Raw genomic sequence first — 24,083 nt, 5'->3', positions numbered from 1 at the left:
GCTGAGTTGATCAGCAGCCAGCTTCAGGATTCCAGAATGGAATCTTGATGCTATGATTTGTGTGATCAGTGCTGTGTTTTTTTTTTGTTTGTTTTGTTTTTTATATTTTTGGCTGCGTGGGGTCTTCGTTGCTGCGTGCGGGCTTTCTCTAGTTGCGGCGAGCGGGGGCTACTCTTCGTTGCGGTGCGCGGGCTTCTCATTGCAGTGGCTTCTCTTGTTGCGGAGCATGGGCTCTAGGCGTGCGGGCTTCAGTAGTTTTGGCACATGGGCTCAGTAGTTGTGGCTCATGGGCTCTAGAGCGCAGGCTCGGTAGCTGTGGCGCACAGGCTTAGTTGCTCCGCGGCATGTGGGATCTTCCCGGACCAGGGCTCGAACCGTGTCCCCTGCATTGGCAGGTGGATTCTTAACCACTGTGCCACCAGGGAAGTCCCAGTGCTGTGTTTTAAAGCCCAGGAAACTCCATGTCATGGTACTGTGGTTCTCCACTGAGTCATTTCCAGACTTTGGATGCATCTGACAGCAGGAAAGTAGAAGACAAAGTTGGGATTGGTTGGTACAAAATTACAGAATGCTGAGGGAAAATTATGCCCAGGATTCGAATTTAAACTCAGTTAGCATTTTTTGAAATAGTAGACTAGGTTCTTTCTCCTATGTCATGTAATATTCTTAACTACCCTGCGAGGTAGGTAGTGCTGTTGCCATTTTCCAGATGAAGAAATTGATATTCAGGCACATTCAATAATATGCTTAAGTTTATATACCTAGTAGATGGTGGGGCCAGGATTTGATCTCTACTCTTAGGCTCAGCAGTTTTTGTATTTAACTATGTTGCATTTAATTTGTAGGCCATGGAAGTCTCTTTCAAAGTGTTTTTTGTATTTTTGGTTTTTTGGTTTTTGTTTTGCTGGGGAGGTAAATGGTCACAGTAGAGTTGTGGTTCTGATGTTTCTGAAGAGGCCCCTTCTCTACCCAAATGCTGCCAACCACTACTCACACAAGTGGGCTGAGATGAAACGTTGTTTAATCTGTCGAAAAAGATTTTCCTTTTGATAGTGTATATGAAAGTTCCTGTCATTAAGTTGGCATTTAATTATTGTTTCCCAAACTTATGAGTGAGTCATATAATCTCACTACACCGTATCCCTACCTATATAATTATTCCTACACTAATTTCTTCGTCTGCCTATTTCTGTCCCCAAATGGTAAGTGCGATAAAACTCTTTGGACAAGCAAGATGTTATATACAGAGCAGTCCAGTATAATTGCTTTTTTAAAGGTACACATGAGAGGGGCAATTGTGAGAGGAATGGATAATGGAAGAGATGGAGCCATCTGATTCTTACTCTCTCCTCCCAGGTAGAAATGATTGGGCAGATCAGTGGCACCTAGCTGAATGCTTTTTGTGGAAATGTTTAAAGGTCCTCTGTCTCATTTTTCATCCCCAACTCCTTTCCTTCCCTAGTCGTCTTCAGGCAGGCCGTGAGAAGCTGCAGCAATGTCTGACTTTGTGGAAAGCGAGGCTGAGGAGTCAGAGGAAGAGTACAATGATGAAGGCGAGGTGGTGCCCCGGGTCACCAAGAAATTTGTAGAAGAGGAGGATGACGGTGAGGAAGCCCCAGCCTCAAGCTTCTCCCCAGTATTGCTAAGCTTTGGATAGTTGGATTCTTGCTGATGAGAGGCTCAGGCTGAGCACAGAAGTTATCACACATGAGGTACCAGCTTGAGAATTTTCAGTCATTCATAGAAAATATTTACTGAGCATCTGTCTGCTGTATGCCAGGCACTGTGCCTAGAACTAGGAATACAACATAAAGTCCCAGCTATCGTAGAGTTTACATTAGTGGGAGGGGACAGACAGTAAACCAATAAATAAATACATAGGTAATGTTTCGCTCTTTTAGAGACTTAGCAGTGTTGGTATTTATGTACCCAGTTTCCAAGTTCTCTGTCCAAATCCAACCATTAGGATCATCAGCAGAGTGGAACCATGAAATGGCTTTAGAGACAGAAAGGAAAATGCAAGCTTCATGAAAAGCATTATGGATGAAAGAAGGAATATAGCTACTGAGTTTATAAACTGAGAGGAAAACAAAGGTTACTGGTGGCTGTAAAGCCTCTGGTAATGATTTTGATGAGCCAAAGTAATTAGGAAGCTCATCTTGCCTAAATACAGATGGTGAATGTGGAAAAGAGATAGTCCTTTCCAGAAGCTGCTCTAAGTCAGTGGTCATGTTTTTTGTATCTTTAGATGAGGCAGAAGAGTTAACGTGGCATCCAGATCATTAGGTTCAGAGCAGATGAGAAATAACAGTTAAGCAGGTGGCCCTGCCCCAGCGCCAGCCTATTTCCCAAACTGCATGCCTCAAACATGCATGTTTTCCAGATGAGGAGGAGGAGGAGGAGAACCTAGATGATCAGGATGAACAAGGAAACCTGAAAGGCTTTATCAATGACGATGACGATGAAGATGAAGGGGAGGAGGATGAGGGTAGTGACTCTGGTGATTCAGAAGATGATGTTGGCCACAAGAAGAGAAAACGCAGTGAGTAGCCTCTCCTCAGGTCAGGTGAGGCTGGGGTGGAAGTCATAGTGGAGAAGGGGCCTCCCCATCACCATGGGCAACACTCTGTCTTCTCTAGCATCTTTTGACGACCGCTTGGAGGATGATGATTTTGATCTCATTGAGGAGAATTTGGGTGTCAAAGTCAAAAGAGGAGTAAGTGCCCTTTTTGTCTCTGTCCTTGGGGGTTAAGGAAGAAGTCCTTGAAATTCAGTGACTCTGGGGGGAGGAGGCACATCCAGAACAGTTTGGGGAATGTCAGCGAGGAGAAAGTGGCTCACTATCATTGTGCTGTGGAGCCAGTTCTGGGTGCCTGTTAAAGGCTTGTCAAAGTTTCAAGGGTGGGCCTTGGGGCGTAATTGATGTGTTCTTTCCCATCTCCCTTGGCAGTATAGCTGGGGTGGGAAAATAAGAGAGACTGGAGAGCAGGGATCCTTATGCCAGTTCCCTCAGACCCTGACAAGGCAGGTTTTCCACCCCTAGCAAAAATACCGACGTGTCAAAAAAATGTCAGATGATGAGGACGATGACGAAGAGGAATATGGCAAGGAGGAACATGAAAAAGAAGCTATTGCAGAGGAGATCTTTCAGGATGGGGAAGGGGAAGAAGGGCAGGAGGCCGTGGAGGCCCCCATGGCTCCTCCAGAGGAGGAGGAGGAAGATGATGAAGAGTCAGGTATGTGGCATTAGGCAGGGAAACCAGTTTGGGGCGGGGTGTTGGGATTTCCTACCCTGAAGAATAGAATGGGAGACCATTGTTCAGCTACTGGCCCCCAGCATTTGACACAAAGAAGTTCCTTTTCAGGAGCCTGTCTCCTCTTCTCCTCACCGACCACTCCTACAGTAGGAACTAAAGCCATTCAGTCCTGGCTCATCCCCTGCCTCTGGGCACTAACCCTTCCCTTCCCTATCCAGACATTGACGACTTCATTGTGGATGACGATGGACAACCACTGAAAAAACCTAAGTGGCGGAAAAAGCTTCCTGGATACACTGATGCGTGAGTGGGGTCTGGTGCGAGGTGGTGATAAGGGCATCTGAGTGGACCCGGGCAGGAAGGAGGAGGTCAGAGGCCTCTGCTAAAAATGGAACAGTCAGCTCTCAGCCATTTTGCTTCCCTGCCTCTAATATCCTTTACCAGGCAGTGATGTCGGACTGCTTCTAGAAACTCTGATAGCTCTCTCAGCATTCAAGGGCCGTGGTGGGATGAGGGTGGAGGCACACACAGGCAAGGATCCAGACTCTCTCTTCCACCTGCAGCTCCATGTTCATTTGTTTATTTATTAGTCTTCTAAATATAATTTTGTTAGAAGAAAGCTTTTGCTCTGAGGGAATACTATAATGTCTTAGCGGAAGATGGATCCGCTGAGCGTGATATGAACCCATGTGCCCTGTTGCTGTTTGATCCTTGTCACTAGCACATGCCAAAGATGGGCTTTTTTTTTTTTTTTTTAAGATGGGCTTTTTAATCTCAATAAATAATAGTTTCCCCAGAAATGTCCCCCAACTAAGCCTTTCCTCCTCAGTGAATATGCTTTTTTTGTTTACATTTCTCTTAACCTTTTTAGTCCCCTTGGGGTAGGTACAGGATCTCTGCAGGGGCTGCGTTTGTCTCCTCTCACCGGAATCTGGGCCACCTGCCTTTTGCTCTCACCCACAGGGCCCTGCAAGAAGCCCAGGAGATTTTTGGTGTGGACTTTGACTATGACGAATTTGAGAAATATAATGAGTATGATGAAGAACTGGAGGAAGAGTATGAGTATGAGGACGATGAGGCTGAGGGCGAGATCCGAGTGCGCCCCAAGAAGACCACCAAGAAACGTGTGAGCCGCAGGAGCATCTTCGAGATGTATGAGCCCAGTGAGCTAGAAAGCAGCCACCTCACGGATCAGGACAATGAAATCCGAGCTACTGACCTGCCTGAGAGGTTCCAGGTAAGGAAGCACCAGTGTCTGTCCTGCTGAACTGTCATCAACTGCCCTGAGCCTCCTTGGTACAAGAGTTATAGCAGAGAAACAATCTAGCAACAATCTAACAACAATGGTATATAGGGGGACTTCCCTGGCAGTCCACTGGTTAAGACTCCATGCTTCCACTGCAGGGGGCGCGGGTTCAATCCCTCGTTGGGGCAGCGCAGCCAAAAAAAACAAAAAATGGTATACAGGAAGTCGGCTTTGAACCCCATCTGACCAGGCGTACAGGAAATGTAGCTCAACATAGACTCTCCGGTGGCTTATGGTTCCTGACGTGGCACTCTTTCTTGAGCAAATACACAACATGCCTACTTCTTGCCAGACAACACTCTTCCGGGTACTGGAAACGTGTGCCTCTGGAGCACACGTTTTTGTCCAGAAGTAGTGCATGTTTTTGCTACGTGAAATACAAGATAAAGTCAGTCTCATGCTGATGCCTTATCCCCTGCAGCTCCGTTCCATCTCCGTCAAGGGGGCTGAAGATGATGAACTGGAAGAAGAGGCTGACTGGATCTACAGGAATGCCTTTGCCACACCAACCATTTCTCTGCAGGTACCCAAAAAAAGATGCTATATTTTGACATGAACCAGAAGCTACTTCATTAGGTTGAGGAGCTGCTTCTCCCCTGCCCCAGACATCTGTGGGCCTAGTGTAGAACAGCATGTGTGTGCGGGTATGTGAGGGAGATTTTTCTAGATTTAATCTGAGAAGGTCATCCTGTGACAAGAAGCAGTTTTGTGTGTGGTAAGACAGAGCAAGTAATGGTGTCGTTGCTGTTTCTTTTTTCTTCTGACTGTAGGAAAGCTGTGATTACCTAGACCGAGGGCAGCCAACCAGCAGCTTCAGTCGAAAAGGGCCCAGCACAATTCAGAAGATTAAAGAGGCCCTGGGCTTCATGCGAAATCAGCATTTTGAGGTAGCACCTCAAGCTCTAGTGGCCCACTGGTTAGAACTTCAACTGGGGGTGATGGAAAAGGTGGCTACCTAAGTCAGGTGGGGAGCCCCCTTCTATCCACAACAGTGGTCCCTTGACTCAAGAAGCGTGAGGACCATAGACTCTAGTGATCAAGAGAACAGTGCTACCCCATATGCAGCATTGTCTTCCCCTGTTGGGAGGGTGGGGGAGAGGATGTGTCCTGGATGGGCCTGTGAGGGAGGCCAAGCTTCCTACTGTTGAATTTCCTGGAGCTGTTTATTCCTCTAACAAAGGGGGGTCCTTGCAGATCTTTCCTCTCTGGCTGACTGCCACCTCCTTGCCCCTCTAGGTGCCTTTCATTGCTTTCTACCGGAAGGAGTATGTGGAGCCCGAGTTGCATATCAATGACCTGTGGAGGGTGTGGCAGTGGGATGAAAAGGTAATATAGGGATCCATGCCCCTCAAGGGGTTGAGAGCTGGACTGGGTACCACCACTACTGGGACCCAAGTTCTCCTGTACATATCAGGTGGCAGCCCAGACCCTGTCAGGCTTCCCCCAGGGTCTCCTGGTAAGGAACAGCATGGCCTTGGGTGTCCAAGGCTGAATACCATCCCTTACTCCTGCTTTGTCTTGTCCTAGTGGACCCAGCTGAGGATCCGTAAGGAGAACCTAACACGGCTGTTTGAGAAGATGCAGGCTTATCAGTACGAGCAAATCTCTGCTGACCCTGACAAGCCCCTTGCTGATGGCATCCGGGCTCTGGACACCACCGACATGGAGAGGTAGCATATGCAGGGTTTATTCCATTACAGGGAGCCCTCACACCAAAGGCAGGCCCCCGCCCCTCCACCCCCACCCCAGAGTAGCATAACCTTGCAAAATTCTCAGCACGGGACCCGTTCCTTAGAAACCCAACTTATCAACACGTCAGAAGTGATCTTTCTGACAGGGAAATTCCTGTTACTTATCCATCTTGGTATAAAAGGTTAAGAGGATCAGATAGTCATGTTTGCTTATTTATATGTTCCCTGTGTGAAAAGCTACATGGGAAACCAAACCACAACCAGAAAGTAGCTTGGTTAGCCTGGAATCAGAGAGGGGTGTGGGAGGGGAGCAGATGGTTTTAGTGGCCAGCGGCATGAACCTCGGAAAGAAGGACAAGGACTGTCTCAGGGACTCTGAACTGGAGACATGCTGCCGCGTCTGCCTCTCCCTTTTTGTTGCCATTTCTAACAACCACCAGCCACCACTTGTTTGACATATTCCTCCTTTAAGATACCTTGATTGCAATTAAGTCATGGTCTGGGGCCATTGCATGTCTTTAATAATTGGAGAATATAGGTACTCATCCTAGTTGGGATCTTGCCTCATGGGAATTGGACCTCTTGTAGCAAAACTGGGGTATACCCTTCCTCCGTGACAGTTGAGGTCTTATGTCCCTTCCTTCCAGGCTCAAGGATGTACAATCAATGGATGAACTGAAAGATGTCTACAATCATTTCCTGCTTTATTATGGTCGTGACATCCCCAAGATGCAGAATGCCGCCAAGGCCAGCCGCAAGAAGCTAAAGCGTGTAAGGGAAGAGGGAGATGAGGAAGGTGAGTGTGGGAAAAGAAAACCTAGAGGCTTGGTGGCCAAGGCCTTTCCAAGGATCCCCTTGGCCGATTACACTTCGGGGCTTCTCTACATGTGTCAGATCCTTGGGAGTGATTGGAAACCAGAGGACTAACTCATGTTTTCTTCCCAGGTGATGGTGAGGAGGCAGAAGATGAGGAGCAGAGAGGGCCAGAGCTCAAGCAGGCTTCCCGCCGAGATATGTACACCATCTGCCAGAGCGCTGGGCTAGGTAAAAACTAGCTGTAGACGTTCCCCAATAGTCACTGGTAGGTAGGAAGAGGACCTAAAGGACATCTGAGTGAGTCACCAATCCACTTCTAACACTTGCTCCCATGAACCACACCCATGCCACAAGAATGGTCCAGCCTCTCCCATAATTCCTGAAGGAGTGGGAAACACACGATCAGAGAGAGGGAGTTCATGTTATCTTTGGGAAGTTCTTTTACTAAACGGTAACTTCCACCTTAGTTCTGACCCCAGTAGTCACATGGAAAATTTCTATTTTTTCTGCTTTGTGACAGCCTGTTAGGTATTTAAAGTCAGCGTTTTCACTGTTCACTGTAAGACATCTTGCTCCTGCTCATTCGTGATCCCTTTAAAGTCTAATGCCCAGAATTGCTGCTCTAGACTGAAAGCGAAGAGGTTACTGGGCCCAGCTGTTGGCTCACCTTTCACCCTCCTGGTTTGCTTTAGATGGCTTAGCCAAAAAGTTTGGACTTACTCCTGAGCAATTTGGGGAAAACCTCCGGGACAGTTACCAGAGGCACGAGACAGAGCAGTTTCCTGCAGAGCCCTTGGAGCTGGCCAAGGATTATGTTTGCAGGTAGGCATTGCAGTAGGTGGCTGGCAGGAGGAGGGACCTGAGGGCAAAGATGTCCTCATCCTGCAGCTCCTCCATTTTCCCTACAGCCAGTTCCCTACACCAGAAGCTGTGCTGGAAGGTGCCCGCTACATGGTAGCCCTGCAGATTGCCCGAGAGCCCCTTGTCCGGCAGGTGCTGAGGCAAACTTTCCAGGAGAGAGCCAAGCTCAATATAACCCCCACCAAGAAAGGTAGAAAGGTAAGCTAGTTGAGGGGCTTTGATCTAGCATGTGGTCCAGCTCTGTTTGATTGAACTGAGTTTCTTGCCTTCTCGCTTAGCTGAGCTGTCTGCCTGAGAGCAGAGAGTCGGTCTTTTTTCCCAGGGTCAAGCCCAGTCTGTCTGTTGACTGATGATTCCCTCTTGTGTACAGGATGTGGATGAAGCCCACTACTCTTACTCCTTCAAGTACTTAAAGAACAAGCCAGTTAAGGAACTGAGAGATGACCAGTTCCTCAAGATATGCCTGGCTGAAGATGAAGGGCTGCTCACCATTGACATCAGCATAGATATGAAGGGGGTGGAAGGGTAAGCAAAGCTCTGGGCTGGGGGCTCTTTGGGGAAGGCTTGGTCAGTAGTCTGTTGGAAGGAGGGGTCCCTCAGGAATGTGAACCACACTTTCAGAACTGAGCAAGCCACCGTCCCTGGCTTAGTCACTCCCAGTGTTCAACGGCATTTGGGCATCACCTTTTCTCTGTCCCTGACACCACAGTGTTGTCTCTCCTCAGCTATGGCAATGACCAGACGTATTTTGAAGAAATCAAACAATTTTACTACCGAGATGAGTTCAGCCACCAGGTGCAGGAGTGGAATCGGCAGCGCACCATGGCCATCGAGCGAGCTTTGCAGCAGTTCCTGTACGTGCAGATGGCCAAAGAGCTCAAGAACAAGCTGCTGGCTGAAGCCAAAGAATATGTCATAAAGGTGAGGACAGGAACTCGTGATCTTTAGTCATATGATTTCCACAAGCTAGAGCTGAGAGTGAAGGCACCCCTTAATAGCTGTCCTGTAGCTAATGGGGAAACACTGGGGGCAGGCGTAGCGTAACCTGAGAGGGAGTGCAAACAAGGTCACGGGTCATTCCAAGACCTCCCCACTTGAAGAGCCTCTTCCCTCCCTCCCCCACCGCATACACATGTTCTTTGTTTATACGACTGGGCTCTGTGTACTCTCCTATTTCTAAAAGCAAAGTACGCCTTCAGGTTGTAAGCGTGCCGAGGGCTAGGAATGTGCATGCATATAAATATGACCTTTGCACATGTGTGCCTGCATCTGTTTCCTTAACATACTTGGCAAGCCTGCTGGCCATAGTGACTGGTGTGCCTCCTCCCCAGGCCTGTAGTCGGAAGCTCTACAACTGGTTGAGGGTGGCACCCTACCGGCCGGATCAACAGGTAGAGGAAGATGACGACTTTATGGATGAGAACCAAGGGAAGGGCATCCGAGTCCTAGGCATTGCTTTCTCCTCTGCCAGGTAACTTCCTGTCTGGCATCACCCCTTATCTGTCTCCCTAGTCTCATTCTTCTCTTACTCATGTCCTCGTATTGCTGATTATCACACGGTTCTTTTTCTGTTGGGCTGGCAGAGATCACCCTGTGTTCTGCTCCTTGGTCAACGGTGAAGGAGAAGTGACAGACTTCCTCCGGCTGCCTCATTTTACCAAACGGCGAACTGCATGGAGAGAGGAAGAACGGGAGAAGAAGGCAAGTGACTAGGACAGGTTACCAAGTGTACATCTTGAGCACATCTTATAATTCAGTGGGGATAAGAGTTTATGGTCTAAGCAACATCCCGTGCAAGACCCTGATTATCTCTGACCTGGTCCCTGACCTCTTAAGTCCTGGGATAAGTCTCACTTCCGTAGGCAGTAGATGGCACTCAAGTTCTAGTGCAGAATTTCCTTCTGGCTTGAAGCCAGTTCCTAGGCCTTATGTGCTTCTGGGAGCTGCCATAACTTCTTCTGTTTTTACCAGCATCTGGGTCAGCTTGTTCCAGGAGCTGAAAGCCACTGTGGCATTAAGCCAATCTTTTCCCTGCTTTAGCATTTGTGTTTCTACCAGGGAAAGAGAAATTTGAATTCATCTCGTGTATAATAATCTTAGGAAATATTAACAGAAGTATAATATTCAAACTAGAGGTCCTAGTCCCCTCGTTTTGTCTTCCAGTTTGACAACGTGTGATGCATCATTGTTCTGTGGTCTTGTAAGGTCTCAAGCTACTTAGGGAGAGAGAAGTGCTTGAAATCTCCCTATCCTCAAAGTCATTCAGCTCCAATTTTCTTTCACTCCAGGCTCAAGACATTGAAACTCTAAAGAAATTCCTCCTGAACAAAAAGCCTCATGTGGTGACAGTTGCAGGAGAGAACAGGTAGGGGTACCAGGGGATTGGGCCAGGCCTGGCTTAAGGTCACTCATCCTTTATTGTTGAATCTGCCCTGTCCCTGTTACAGAGTAGGCGTGCGCCTGTGTAGAGCCTTGATAATATACCCATCCCCAGGGGATATCCCTGGGGATATTGTACCTCTTTGTCTTCAAAGTTCTCTCCTCCCCCACTCCCAGCCATGAGATTGTTCATCCCTGAGAAACTGTCCAGAAATATCCCTGACCAGCACCCCTCATTCCTCCAGGGATGCCCAGATGTTGATTGAGGATGTGAAGCGCATTGTGCATGAGCTGGACCAGGGTCAGCAGCTGTCCTCTATAGGGGTGGAGCTGATTGACAATGAGTTGGCCATTCTCTATATGAACAGCAAGAAATCAGAGGTAATGCTGGAGCCCCACCCTTAGGCCCTGCACAGGCAAGAGCTATCAATCCCAGGGAGTTGGGGAAACAAAGATTATGGGGGCACAGGATTGCACCTGTTCATTTACCTATGCAGAGGATCTCCATTGTGCCAGTCATGGTTCAGATTGGGAGCCCCAAAGATTAAATTGGTCCCAGGAAAAATGGTCCCAGAGAAGAGAAATTGACTTAAAAAGCCAGGTGGTTTGGATTTCCTCTTGCTGTTAGAGCTGAGGAGACTTTATGGCCCTGCTGACCCTCGTTTGACTCTAGGCAGAGTTCCGGGATTACCCTCCTGTGCTGAGACAGGCAGTCTCCCTGGCCCGGCGTATCCAGGACCCTCTGATTGAATTTGCCCAGGTTTGCAGCTCTGATGAAGACATCCTGTGCCTCAAGTTTCACCCCTTGCAGGTGAGTAGGATTTGACAGATAGGCCCAGGTGGACAGAGTGGCACAATAACCTTATCCCTGCCTGCTGTGTGTCGACAGGAGCATGTGGTGAAAGAAGAGCTGCTCAACGCCTTGTACTGTGAATTTATCAACCGAGTCAATGAGGTTGGAGTTGATGTCAACCGTGCCATTGCCCACCCCTACAGCCAGGCCTTAATTCAGTATGTCTGTGGCCTGGGACCTCGAAAAGGGACCCATCTCCTAAAGGTAGGATTGGGTTGAATCAGAAAAAAAGAAAAGTTCTGTTTCATTGAACCTTTACTTTGCCAATATGCTTTGACAGGCAGACCAAGGTCAGAGAGGTAAAGGCACTTTACCTCTTGCCTAGAGTCATCCAGCTAGTGAGAGTCAAGAGTCAGACTTCAGACCAGGTGGCCACAGTCATGGTCTTCACTACTGTACAGTGGTGGCTTCTGGAAAAGATAGCCTGAGCCATGATTTAAAAGAGATGGAGGAAAGCGAGAGTGTACTAGACACAGACCTCAGGATAGTAGGTTTTTTTGTTTTTTTGTTTTTTATATATATATATTATTTATTTATTTTTGGCTGCATTGGGTCTTGGTTGCTTCACGCAGGCTTTCTTTAGTTGTGGCGAGCAGGGGCTACTCTTCGTTGTGGTGCGCGGGCTTCTCATTGCAGTGGCTTCTTTTGTTCCAGAGCTTGGGTTCTAGGCACGCGGGCTCAGTAGTTGTGGCACGCGGCCTCTAGAGCGCAGGCTCAGTAGTTGTGGCGCATGGGCTTTGTTGCTCCGCGGCATGTGGGATCTTCCCGAACCAGGGCTCGAACCCGTGTCCCCTGCATTGGCAGGCAAATTCTTAACCACTGTGCCACCAGGGAAGCCCAGGATAGTGGGGGTTTTTTCCCCAGTGGAAAGAAAGGATTTCAGTACAGAGGAGGGTATGTAGTGATCTTCAAGAGTATTTGTAATGTTTTTTTTTTCTTAATGTGGGGTGGCTACTTGACTGTATCATTAACTTTGAAGCAATACATTAGGTATGTATTATCTTTGCTTGGCATAGTGTAGTTCTTTAACATAATTTTTTTAGTAGCAGTTAGTATGGTGTAGTGCTCAGTTAGATATCGGGGTGTGGTGGCAAAATTCCCATCATGGAGGGTTTCCCAGAGACCTGAAAGCAGGCTGGCAGGTGGGGCCTGCCTACTACTCCAGCTTACTCCAGTCCTCTCTTCTAGATCCTGAAACAGAACAACACCAGGCTCGAGAGCCGGACCCAGCTGGTCACCATGTGCCACATGGGTCCCAAAGTCTTCATGAATTGCGCTGGCTTCCTCAAGATCGACACGGCCTCCCTGGGGGACAGGTGATGCCCTCTGCCTGGGTGGGCCAAGAGGAATTCTCTTGGGCTTTGCTTTGGGGATTCAGGGATTAGGGCTGTCAAAGGGCCACAAGCTGTTTAAATTAGGAAATGTTTTAAAGCAAAGGTGAGGAACCTTTATTTAGTCAAGAGCCTCTGACCTATGGAAAAGATCAGTTCAATTATGTGAAGCTTTTTTGTGAGAGAAACATAAAAAGAACCAACTTAGTTTATAAATTAAGGACAGAAAACATAAGACTTGGTTCAGTAAACACAAACTTGTTCTGTCGTTAATGGTTTGTTGTGGCTAGATAAGGGTGGGAATAGAAGGGGCAGTGGAGAAGCAGTGTGGGGGTCTGAGGCATAAGGAAGGGGGAGAGAGATTTGGTATGTTTTGAGATGATGTTATTGAGAGAAAGTTCTATTCACTTGGACTTTGGACTTCACTATTGACCTCTTCCTCTCCAGAAGTTATCAACTCAGTCTTTGGAGGATCTTTTCCACGGGCACATAGCTCCTCATTCAGTAATGGAAATCAGTGGGGAAATAGGCTTCAAGTTCTAAAACTTCATTTTCCACCCAGCTTTGCTGTAACACTCCACGAATAACATAGGTCCATGTGAGTGCACGGGCAAGACCAGCCTGGGAAGGCTTTATGGGGGAAAGTAGCTGTCAGCAAATTCTCAAAGGTCTTCTTCCCCCTTCTTGTTTTATCTTATTATAAGACTTATATAAGTTCATGATATAAAATTCAACATATAGAAATATTATGCAGAAAGTGGAAGTCCCCCATAATCCCACCCCCCAGAGATAATTACCATAACAAGTGGATGTATACTACAACTTTTCTAAATTTTATTTTTGCTATGCATTTACTAACTACCCATTTGCTACAAAAATGGGATCATACGGTTCATAGTGTTTTGCAGTGCATTTTTCACCTATCAATATATTGTGGCCATCTTTCCATGTCAGCACACATAGATCTACCTCATTCTTTTTAATGGCTGTATAGTATTCCATTGTATGGAGGTACCCTAATTTATTTAACCAGTTCCCCATTGGTGGACATCTGGGTTGTTACTAGAAGCTTCTCGTTATATATCCTGCCCCTTTTCTGCCTTTCCTTCAGCACTGACTCATATATTGAAGTCCTTGATGGTTCCCGAGTTCACCCTGAGACCTATGAGTGGGCCAGGAAGATGGCAGTGGATGCTCTGGAATATGATGAATCAGCCGAGGATGCCAACCCTGCAGGGGCCCTTGAGGAGATCTTGGAAAACCCAGAGCGACTCAAGGACCTGGACTTGGATGCCTTTGCAGAAGAACTGGAGAGGCAGGTGGGTGACAGTGTAGAAGGCCTGGCACAGAAACCATCCCAAGTGGCCTAGTTGAGAGGAGACTCAGGCAGCAAGTCCTCAGAGAAGCCCTAATACTGTTAGTGTAGGAGACCTGATCCTTCTCCCTCCCTGTGCTGTACTGGGTTTCTCAAGGATGTTTTCAGTCTGCTTATTAAGGAGCCGAGGACGTCTCAGAGACTGCTATAGTCATTGTTGGGGGCACATTGTGAGGGAGCTGGGAGGGGGTGAGTAGCAGGGTTTCCTTCTAGGCCTTCTTTCCTCCTCTCCAATGGTGCGGCTTTGCATTTGTCTGTTTTACACATTGGGGTTCCGTGAGGCATTTTTATCAGAACAGTGTTCCATGGCTAAGAAAAAGTTTGAAAACCTCCTTTAGTAAATGCTGGGGGGAAAGAAGAGAAACCCTGACAGGAGCCAACTGGCTTACTTCTTTCATCGAAACCCCTGATGGCTCAGTTGGGGAGCAGTTGCAAGGCTCTTCTTGACGGGGGCTTCTTCCCCAGGGCTATGGTGACAAACACATCACTCTGTATGACATCCGAGCGGAGCTGAGCTGTCGGTATAAGGACCTCCGGACAGCCTATCGCTCTCCCAACACAGAGGAAATCTTCAATATGTTAACCAAAGAAACACCAGAGACCTTCTACATTGGTAAATTCTGTGTCTGTGTTTTAGTTGGAGGAGGATATGTAGGGGTGAGGGGATGCGTTTACTGTACACATTCAAACCAAGCAAGAGTTTGAACTGTACAGTACAGTTTGTACTATAGGTGGGAAAGACCAGGGAAACTTTTAAGAAGATTATAGAGCCCTGAGCTGGAAGTCAAAGCTGAGTTCAAGGTCAGATTATGCTTTTAACCTGCTGCTGTGGGGTCTTCATGGGGTCAGTCTTATGGCCTCATTTTCCTGTCATCAAATGAGAGGAAGATCTCCCTTTTTGAGGATGTGAAGGAAATCAGTGGAGATGCTCTAGGACAGAAGTTCTGTCACTAAACGGCTGGTGGGAAGGAGTTACCTCTCCAGTTCTCTTAGCCTGCTTCCTGTTCTCTTCTTCCCTTCCCTCTCCTCCTCTCCCCTTCCTCCAGGAAAGCTCATTATCTGCAACGTCACTGGCATCGCCCACAGGCGTCCACAGGGTGAGAGCTATGACCAGGCAATCCGCAACGATGAGACAGGGCTATGGCAGTGCCCCTTCTGTCAACAGGACAATTTCCCTGAACTAAGCGAGGTACATGCTGCAGTGTTACCATGGTAACACTGAATTTCCTTTATTGAATGGTCTCAGTGCCCTAGAAAGGAACCAAGAATGGGGATAGTTTAGATGACACTTTACTAAGTGAATACACAAAGGAGGAAGAGGGCTGGAATGCATATAGGCCTAACATGAAGTCCCTCTGTATGCTAGTCAGAAGTGATCTATGTGGTTTTTTCTGTTCTCGCTCAACCCTTAATCCTTGTTTCCCATTCTCTGAGGATGTAGCTCAACCAGAGTAGAGACAAGAGGATATATGCATTTCTCACATACAGTGTAGGCATGGTGTCCCTATGCTAGTTAGAAGGTATCTGTAAGGCTCCCTTCAATTTTTTCATTCTCCACACACGTCTTAATTTTTCCCACATTCTTCTAGACATCATCTGCTTTTCTCATGGTTAGAACTCATAAAAGCCATCCTGAAAGCTTTTTCTGGATCCTCAAATGTTATTTAGGCAGACTGTAAAATAGACAATTTCTTAACTTTACCCAATAAAAGAAGCTGGTGAGATTTGTCCAGGTTATAAAAGAGCCAAGGTGTGCCTGGTTCACTGAAATGAGTTGTTCTGAGGAGACTGACAGAGATATTTCTTATGCCCACTAGGTCAGAACAGAATGGGACGGAGGGGCTTCAGTTGTAGTTGGAGGGACATATAAATTAGATTAACATAAAAGATTGGTCTGATGGCCAGTGGTGCCAGACATGAGTTATGAGTCAAGGAACTTCGGGAATATTCAAATTCTGTGTTGCTGGGTGGCTAAGTCATTGTGTTCTCACATCATGATGCCAGTGTCAATGGTAAAATGAATTACAGCACTCCTGGCAGCTCTTTTCTGAATGTGTGATCTCCAGAATCTTAATGATCAAGCTCCTCTCCTGATGCCCTCTTTAGGTCTGGAACCACTTTGACAGTGGTTCATGCCCAGGCCAGGCCATCGGTGTCAAAACAAGGCTAGACAATGGTGTCACTGGCTTCATCCCCACCAAATTCCTCAGTGACAAAGTGGTAAAGCGGCCGGAGGAACGAGTGAAGGTAGGTGAATGACTGGGGTAAGGCCCCTGGTGTAGTTTTCAGCTGCCCAAATCAGGCTGGCTTTGGGCTGTCCCCACCAGGAGTTAGGCTCTGTTCCCAGTGGCTCCTGGTGGGGAGCATTTCAGGAGGATTTATAACCAGTTGAGTGAAGTCAGGGCAAGAACCATCTGTCTGAATGAGGAGCAGCTTTTGTGCACTGCCTTTGTGAAATTTCATCAAATTGCCAGCCCTTTGAGAGACGGCTCTCTCTTCCTGTGTGGGAAGCTGTGGTTTAGTCCGGCGGGCAGGAAGCAGGGCCCAGCATTACATGCTGTGAAGCAGAAAGGCTAAGCTCCCTTTCTGTTCTAGTATGCTCTTGTCAGAGCTGCCATTTATTATGCACACACTAGATACCAGCCCTTGACATTTACATATGTTGACTCAAATCTCATAGCCTGATGGGGAAGGAAATACTACCTTCTTTTTTCAGAGAAATTTGAGTGCCTTTTCCAGGATCAGCTGGTTTGTTAGTGATACAGCTGGTACCAGATCTGCCAAATTCTCTGGTTCTAAGTGTTGTGAACCCCTGAGCTATGGACCTAGGAAGGCTGGGGAAAGACATTCCGAATACAGGCATACCTGATTTTATTGACCTTTGTAGATACTGTTTGTTTGTTTATTTGTTTGTTTGTTTTTACAAATTTAAGGTTGGTAGTAACCCTGCATCGAGCAAGTCTATCAGTACCATTTTCCCAACAGCATTTGATCACTTCGTGTCTCTGTGTCACATTTACGTGTGGTAATTCTCACAGTATTTCAAACTTTTTCATTATATTTGTTAGGGTGATCTGTGATCAGTAGTCTTTGATGTTAGTCTTGCAAAAAGATTAGGACTCGCTAAAGGCTCAGGTGATGGTTAACATTTTTAAGCAATAAAGTAATTTTTAACGAAGGTATGTACACATATTTTAAAACATAATAATGTTGCACCCTTAGTAGACTATAGTGTAAACATAACTTTTATATGTACCGGGAAACTAAAAAATTCTTGTGACTGACTTTATTCTGATACCTGCTTTATTGCGGTGGTCTGGAACTGAGCCTGGAATATTTCCAAGGTATGCCTGTAAATGAAGCTAGGGAGATTTTCAGAAGGAGAGCCATGCAGATGACTAGGTTTTGTCCCTCTTAGACAGAAGGGCTCAAATCAGGGGTAAAGTACAGAAAATAGCTACTACTTTGCTTTCCCTCCAAAAAGGGCAGCCAGACTTGGATCACATGCTAGCAGCAATAATTAGGCAGCTTTATGAGAAAAGGGAATATTACAGTGACAGAATATGTCCCAGGAGGCTCCAGTTGGTTTTTCTGCCTAGAGTGGGAGGCATCAGTACAGGGCACAGACTGTAGTCTGCAGACGAGACTCAACCCTGAACTCCTACTAATCTGCCACTCAGTAGCTGGCTGACTTTGGGCAGTCACTCCACCTTTCTGCCTGGACTTTGCTTTTCTCACATGTAAAATAGGGCATCGGGCTAGACCATCTTTGTCCCTTCCAGCTCAAATGTTCTGTGGATCTAGGTGGGAATGACTGTTCACTGCCGCATCATGAAGATTGACATCGAGAAGTTTAGTGCAGACCTGACCTGCCGCACCTCAGACCTCATGGACAGGAACAACGAGTGGAAACTGCCCAAGGACACCTACTATGACTTTGACGCGGAAGCAGCAGACCACAAGCAGGAGGAGGACATGAAACGGAAGCAGCAGCGGACCAGTGAGTGTGCCCATGACCACGCCTGTGCACCCCAAGTCCTGGCAGCTCTCCCTCTGCAGGATGCACTGCTGACTGCTCAGCTTCCCAATGGCAGTGAGTGCTCAGCTCTGAGGTGCTGAGACCCAGAGGCATCATGAAAGGGAGCCATTGGCAGGGCTGGAAGCTGGGGTCTTCTTGGGTCACATTTTCTTTGCTAATGTACTGTGACTCTTAAAGCTTCATTCTCTCAGCACCCAGGGGCCCAGGTTAACATATCCTTCATATCAGAGAATCCAGGCCCAGAGAGGGTGAAAGAGTCTCAGAATTCAGTAGTGGGTCAGAAATTAAGCCATGGCCTGTCCCATTGCTGTTGGCTCCCAGTCCCATCACCTGATCTATACTTCTTTCCTGCTCTCTTCAGCATATATCAAGCGAGTGATTGCACACCCGTCCTTCCATAATATAAATTTTAAGCAAGCAGAAAAAATGATGGAGACCATGGACCAGGGTGACGTGATCATCCGACCGAGCAGCAAGGGTGAAAATCACCTGACAGTGACCTGGAAGGTCAGTGACGGCATATACCAGCACGTGGATGTGCGGGAAGAGGGCAAGGAAAATGCCTTCAGCCTGGGAGCCACCCTGTGGATCAACAGTGAGGTGAGAGGCAGCCCCTGCCTGCACTAGCGTCCCCACTCCTGCTTCCAGAAATAAACCACTTTCACCTTAGTTACTGGTATGCATTGTATTTTAGCTACACAGAGCAACAAAACAGGAGGTTGGTTATGAAATGAGTAATTTGATATCAGTTTTGTATATTTTGCACTTCTTTCCCTGTCCTCCAAATTTTAAAATAGACTAGAGAACCGCTGGAGGAAGAGGAGAAAATACACATGCAAGTGCTTCGTGCACAACACACACACACCAAATTTCTTTGTTCTGTTTTCAGTGGAGAGAAATTTTATGAAGCCCCCTATTGTTCCCAAGCACTAAGGGAGAACTACAGTTATGAAAAAAAGGATTTTGTGCCTTATAAGCTAATAAATCTGGGCATGACTCAAACAGATGGATAAATTGAGGGGACTTTGCAGCAGAGTGAGGCTGCAGCAGGGCTGGGAAGTTCCTCCCCTCCAATGGGTTCTCTTCCATGTGGATTTGATGAAAGGCTGAATCTCAGCTCTGGATATGACAGTCGGGGCCTTTTTCTTCCCACAGGAATTTGAAGACTTGGATGAGATTGTTGCCCGCTATGTTCAGCCTATGGCATCCTTTGCCCGGGACCTTCTGAACCACAAGTATTATCAGGACTGCAGTGGTGGGGACCGTAAGGTGAGCCCAGGGCCCTGCAAGGGATGACACCTCCCAGTCACTTACGGATGTATGGTTTCCCTTCAGCGTAGGGGATGCTCAGCTGGTGAAGGAGGTGTACATCATGTGTGAGCCAGACACTGTGTACCAAGCATGCTGCTATCCCAACCTCTCCCCCTCATTCTACCCCCAGAAATTAGAGGAGCTGCTCATCAAAACTAAGAAGGAGAAGCCCACCTTCATTCCCTATTTCATCTGTGCCTGCAAGGAACTGCCCGGCAAGTTCCTACTGGGATACCAGCCCCGGGGTAAACCCAGGTGAGCACTGGTGCTGAGAAGGTGCTGCCACTGGGGTCCACAGATAGGTTAGCAGGCCCCCAAACAGTACTCTCTCTGGTTCTGCTTGACTGCCTTTCTCCTCTTATCTGTTTAGAGTGGAGGTGGAGGTTGGAGGTGGGGAAAGAGGGTGATGATTTAGAGGCAAAAGGCAGACTGAAAAAGAAAGGTGCTTTAATCAACCCTGGGAAAAGGAGTTCCCTTCACCTCTTCTCCCTCCCAGAGAGTGACAGAAATCACCAGACACTCTCTCCACCTGACTGGCAAAGATGGGGGCCAACACACTGGTCACTCCTTCCACTCTCTGCTTCACCCTCACCAGGGCTTTTCAGCACACGGTGGCTCACTGTTGCTGTGGTGAGCCTGCGCTGAACGGGGATAGGTCAGGAGAGCATCTCTTCCAGTCACTAACCTGCTCCGCTCCCTTCTGTGTGTGACTGACAGGCTGGCCTTCCTAGGTATTCCTCTATCTGAGTTCCTCCTTTGTTCACCCGGCATCAAACAAAGTCTGATTTCCTTAGGCCTGCTTTCTTTGTGTCCGTTACCCAGACTGATAGCCATACTAGCCTTCTCTACTCCCCCATCCTCCCTTTGGTCCTTGGCCACGGCCTGTGCCTTTCTGCTCTTAGTCCTGTACTGCTCGCACATGGTGCGCAGTGTGGGCTCTGTTAGGAGGGGCTCAGAGGCCAGAGGACAAGAAGCTCTGGACTCTGGACCCTGCACCATCGTGGGCACTTCTGGAATATTGTGTTTGTTTCTGAGAAGCCTTTTCTGACTCACCAGCATGCTTCCAGAAGGTGGCAGCCAGGGCCATGTGGCGGTTGGAAACTATCCCATGAGGAACAATTGAACAAACAGGGGACTTAAACCAGGAGCAGAGGCAACATGATAGCGTCCCGTGGAAAGGGGCACAAACTCCTTGTGGTGCAGAATGAACAACACTTGGGTGGAAGATCTAGGAAGCAGGTTTCAGCTTAATATGAGTCAGCACATTGCCATACTTAGCGTTGACTGTTGGCTGTTGACAGCTATCCTTTATTGAGCACAACCTGTTTTAAGTGTTGCGATAAGTGCTTTATGTGTTGTCTCATTTATTCCTCATACCCACGCTATAGGTTTAAGTGCTATTATCCTCATTTTACAAATGAGGCTGAGATTCAGGTTTAGTAACTTGGTACAAAGCTATATAGGTGATGAGTGGCAGAGACAAAACTGGAACAAGGACTGGGTCTGAACCCAGAGCCCAGCCTCTGATCCACTCTCTGCTCTGGCAAAGTGTTAAATAAGGGCAGACCAACCACCGTCAAGAAGCACTTCCAGATTCTGGCTCGTGGGGAGCTGTGCTTTGCTGCCCTGGGAGGCCCCTCCCAACCCCGACACTCTGTGATCTCAGTAACCCTGACCTGCAGTGTGCTGCCAACATACTGCTGCGCAGGACGGTGGCCCAGCCCCCAGCAAGGCTTCTTCTGGCAGCCTGAACATAGCACACCAGGGGCTGCTGACTCCTGGCCTTGCCTGGACTCTGCTGTGCCCTCCTCACCTCACCCAGAGTGCAGCCTCCTTTTACAGGGTCAGGGACTGGCTCTTTTATCTCTCCTTTCCCCCAGCACCCAGTGTGGCTACTTCACGTGGTGGAAATCTGCTCTGGCCGCTCTCTTACAGCTGGCCACAAGTGGTATCTGATGCATGTTTCCTCCAAAAATCCCAGGATAGAATATGTAACAGTGACTCCAGAAGGATTCCGGTACCGGGGCCAAATCTTCCCGACTGTGAATGGCCTTTTCAGATGGTTTAAGGATCATTATCAGGATCCCGTACCAGGTGAGTTCTACTCTGTCTGACTTCTGGAGTGTGGCTGAAGGGACACCTAAGTGCTGAGTCAAGATAATCACTAGCCTTCTATAGGAGGGGCTGAGGCCTAGGCTGTCATTGTAGTTCTCTTAATTCCTATTCCATCTTCCACTTTGCCTATACAGCTTCCCTTTTTTTTTTTTTTTTTTAACGTATGTGTTTATTTGGCCACACCGCGTGGCTTGTGGGATGTTAGTTCCCCGACCAGGGATTGAACCCGTGCCCTCAGCAGTGGGAGCGCAGAGTTCTAACCACTGGACCGCCAGGGAATACCCCCAGCTTCCCTTCTTTCCACCCACCTCAGTACCTCTCCCAGCCCCCCAGTTGTAAAACCAGAAGTAGGTTTCTGGTGAGACATAATTTGGGCCATTTCTTACAGGCATCACCCCCAGTAGCAGCAGCAGGACCCGGACACCTGCCTCTATCAATGCTACCCCAGCCAACATCAACCTTGCAGGTAAGGAGCTCGTGCCGGGGACTGGGGGTAAGAGGGATGGAGCTAGAAGGACTGTCACCTCTAACATGCCCATCTCCCACCTCTGTGTGCTTACAGATCTGACACGGGCTGTGAACGCCCTGCCCCAGAACATGACCTCACAGGTGTTCAGTGCCATTGCTGCTGTGACAGGCCAAGGCCAGAACCCTAATGCCACCCCAGCGCAGTGGGCCTCCAGCCAGTATGGCTATGGCGGCAGTGGAGGGGGCAGCAGCGCTTACCACGTACGTGGCTTGGGGAGGAAGCTCCCTGCAGAGGGTGGGGAAGGGTGAAAGGGAACGGTCATCCTTTACCAGCCTGTGTCCATAGATTGGCCTCTGCAGTGCCCACCACGAGGGCCTTCATAGGGGCTACCACAGCACTAGGAACTGTCTCCAGCAGATGTTCCTTTTTCTGAGGCCCATTTGAGGGGAAAGGGAATGAGAGAAGTTCTGACCTTTCCACAGAGTCTTTTGGGATCTTCAGAGTCCTCAAGCCTCTGGCAACCTCAAGTGGTCACGGGTGCGCCCTGTTGTTGTGCCAGGTCCCATCGTGTTGGCCTGCCTCTGCTGCTCAGAACCACACACTGCTCAGGAGAGGGTCAGCTGGAAGGCTCTGGATGGAGCCCAAATTTTCAGCTTGCCAGAAATTCACAGGAAAACCAAATAAGCACAAAACCCGTCCCGATTCAACTGTTCACCCTTCTCCAGGTGTTCCCGACGCCAGCCCAGCAGCCAGTGGCCACGCCACTAATGACCCCCAGCTACTCCTACACAACCCCGAGCCAGCCCATCACCACACCGCAGTACCACCAGCTACAGGCCAGCACCACCCCTCAGTCTGCCCAGGCCCAGCCCCAGCCCTCCTCCAGCTCCCGGCAGCGGCAGCAGCAGCCAAAGTAAGTATACAGATGGTGGCACAGAACAGGTTATTAGGAGAGGGAGGTGCTCTGGATCTTCTGACAGCCATGACCCAGGTGATGTCCCCAGGAGGACTGCTTTCTGGGAGAAGAGGGAAGAATACAGTGTGGCAGCAGGCCATGGTTGCTGTCCATAGAGGCGAGGCCCATTTCTGCAAGAATGGACACTCACCAGTGATTGCTGGGAAGGCTTTCTTCTAGAGAGTCCCAGTCTCAAAGGCCCTTGTTCTCCCTCCCAGGTCCAACAGCCATGCAGCCATCGACTGGGGGAAGATGGCGGAACAGTGGCTGCAGGAGAAGGAGGCAGAACGGCGGAAACAGAAGCAGCGGCTGACACCTCGGCCCTCCCCCAGCCCTATGATCGAAAGCACCCCCATGTCTATTGCTGGCGATGCCACCCCACTCCTGGACGAGATGGATCGGTAGGGGGCCTGCTCCTAGGACTCTGGTTACCTCTGAGGCTGGGAGGGGCCTGGCTGCCCATTGCCTCACTCCTTGCCCCTCCTTTTCTGTCCATAAAGTGGAGTGAATTGACGTTCTCTTTGGTGGTCAGCCTGGATGGGTGACAGGCTGGATGGCCTTGCGCACTTGAGCTCAGTGTACGCTAGGCAACAATACTTCCACTCCAGGCCCTCACCGACCACCTGTCCTGGGACCAGGCTGGGAAGGGAGTGTGGCAGGGAGGAAGAAGAGGAAGAAGAAAATGAGAGTGGAACAAACAGTTTTGTATTCTACTCCCTACAAGCCATTTTGAGCTTCTGCTCTCACCTGACTCTGGGCTGTGACGGGGCACCAGCTCAGCACGTGAGTCTCCCCCAGCTCTCGTGGGGAGAGGGATGCTATTTATTCAGTTTGGGACAGGAGAGAGGAGGGAAGGTATTTCTGACCCTGATACCAACAGCTTGGGTGGCTATCAAAGCAGGATCACAAGGGACGTAGGGGAGCAGTGCTAACCTGCCCAGCCCCACCTGGCTGCCCCTACCCCCTGCTGCCACGCTTCCTGCCCGTCATTTGAATAAACAGTGTTTCTACAGAGCACTTGGCAAAGCTTCTCTCCAACTCTCCAGCTCTTGAAGGGGAGCTTTCAAAGCAGTGTTTGGAGCTCTGAGGGCTCCCTTGACTCCCTCTTCCAGGCCATCAGAGAGGCAGGGACTTACAGAGGAGCGGGTGGCTTCTGTACCACGTTGCCTAGGGTCACATCCCTGCCCCACTTCCCAGCCCTGTGACCCTGAGCGAGTTCCTGTTGTCTCTAAGCCAGCTTTCTTATCTGTAAAATGGAGATGATGATACCTAGCTCAGCAGGGCAGCTGTGAGGACTGAGAAAGAATGTGTGAAGTGCTAAGTCC

General features: G+C 48.6%; 1 protein-coding gene across 2 annotated transcripts in view; it reads left to right on the top strand.

Annotated features, from left to right (window-relative positions):
- The window catches only part of SUPT6H (SPT6 homolog, histone chaperone and transcription elongation factor), a 31,061-nt gene extending 7,289 nt beyond the window's left edge, over positions 1 to 23,772 (top strand). For both annotated transcript variants that reach the window (XM_061174626.1, XM_061174625.1), the window contains exons 2-37: positions 1,463 to 1,604; positions 2,384 to 2,542; positions 2,640 to 2,716; positions 3,044 to 3,236; positions 3,476 to 3,560; positions 4,221 to 4,494; positions 4,985 to 5,086; positions 5,334 to 5,450; positions 5,800 to 5,889; positions 6,091 to 6,233; positions 6,902 to 7,050; positions 7,200 to 7,298; positions 7,763 to 7,892; positions 7,979 to 8,129; positions 8,302 to 8,456; positions 8,657 to 8,852; positions 9,263 to 9,402; positions 9,515 to 9,632; positions 10,220 to 10,296; positions 10,556 to 10,691; positions 10,984 to 11,121; positions 11,200 to 11,367; positions 12,352 to 12,479; positions 13,606 to 13,813; positions 14,335 to 14,482; positions 14,916 to 15,058; positions 15,976 to 16,116; positions 17,674 to 17,869; positions 18,270 to 18,508; positions 19,064 to 19,177; positions 19,350 to 19,474; positions 21,201 to 21,313; positions 21,723 to 21,800; positions 21,897 to 22,063; positions 22,529 to 22,716; positions 22,977 to 23,772. In XM_061174626.1, the coding sequence (XP_061030609.1) occupies positions 1,496 to 1,604; positions 2,384 to 2,542; positions 2,640 to 2,716; positions 3,044 to 3,236; positions 3,476 to 3,560; positions 4,221 to 4,494; positions 4,985 to 5,086; positions 5,334 to 5,450; positions 5,800 to 5,889; positions 6,091 to 6,233; positions 6,902 to 7,050; positions 7,200 to 7,298; positions 7,763 to 7,892; positions 7,979 to 8,129; positions 8,302 to 8,456; positions 8,657 to 8,852; positions 9,263 to 9,402; positions 9,515 to 9,632; positions 10,220 to 10,296; positions 10,556 to 10,691; positions 10,984 to 11,121; positions 11,200 to 11,367; positions 12,352 to 12,479; positions 13,606 to 13,813; positions 14,335 to 14,482; positions 14,916 to 15,058; positions 15,976 to 16,116; positions 17,674 to 17,869; positions 18,270 to 18,508; positions 19,064 to 19,177; positions 19,350 to 19,474; positions 21,201 to 21,313; positions 21,723 to 21,800; positions 21,897 to 22,063; positions 22,529 to 22,716; positions 22,977 to 23,163 (5,181 nt within the window). In that variant the 5' untranslated portion in view covers positions 1,463 to 1,495 and the 3' untranslated portion in view covers positions 23,164 to 23,772. The remainder of the gene's footprint in view (positions 1 to 1,462; positions 1,605 to 2,383; positions 2,543 to 2,639; positions 2,717 to 3,043; positions 3,237 to 3,475; positions 3,561 to 4,220; positions 4,495 to 4,984; positions 5,087 to 5,333; positions 5,451 to 5,799; positions 5,890 to 6,090; positions 6,234 to 6,901; positions 7,051 to 7,199; positions 7,299 to 7,762; positions 7,893 to 7,978; positions 8,130 to 8,301; positions 8,457 to 8,656; positions 8,853 to 9,262; positions 9,403 to 9,514; positions 9,633 to 10,219; positions 10,297 to 10,555; positions 10,692 to 10,983; positions 11,122 to 11,199; positions 11,368 to 12,351; positions 12,480 to 13,605; positions 13,814 to 14,334; positions 14,483 to 14,915; positions 15,059 to 15,975; positions 16,117 to 17,673; positions 17,870 to 18,269; positions 18,509 to 19,063; positions 19,178 to 19,349; positions 19,475 to 21,200; positions 21,314 to 21,722; positions 21,801 to 21,896; positions 22,064 to 22,528; positions 22,717 to 22,976) is intronic.
- Positions 23,773 to 24,083: the final 311 nt, after the last annotated feature.

Source organism: Eubalaena glacialis, chromosome 19 (genome assembly GCF_028564815.1).
Source record: "Eubalaena glacialis isolate mEubGla1 chromosome 19, mEubGla1.1.hap2.+ XY, whole genome shotgun sequence".
In the NCBI taxonomy this organism is placed as follows: domain Eukaryota; kingdom Metazoa; phylum Chordata; class Mammalia; order Artiodactyla; family Balaenidae; genus Eubalaena; species Eubalaena glacialis.
The sequence above is the reverse complement of the archived record's forward strand: the minus strand, read 5'-3'. Positions and strand labels throughout refer to the sequence as shown.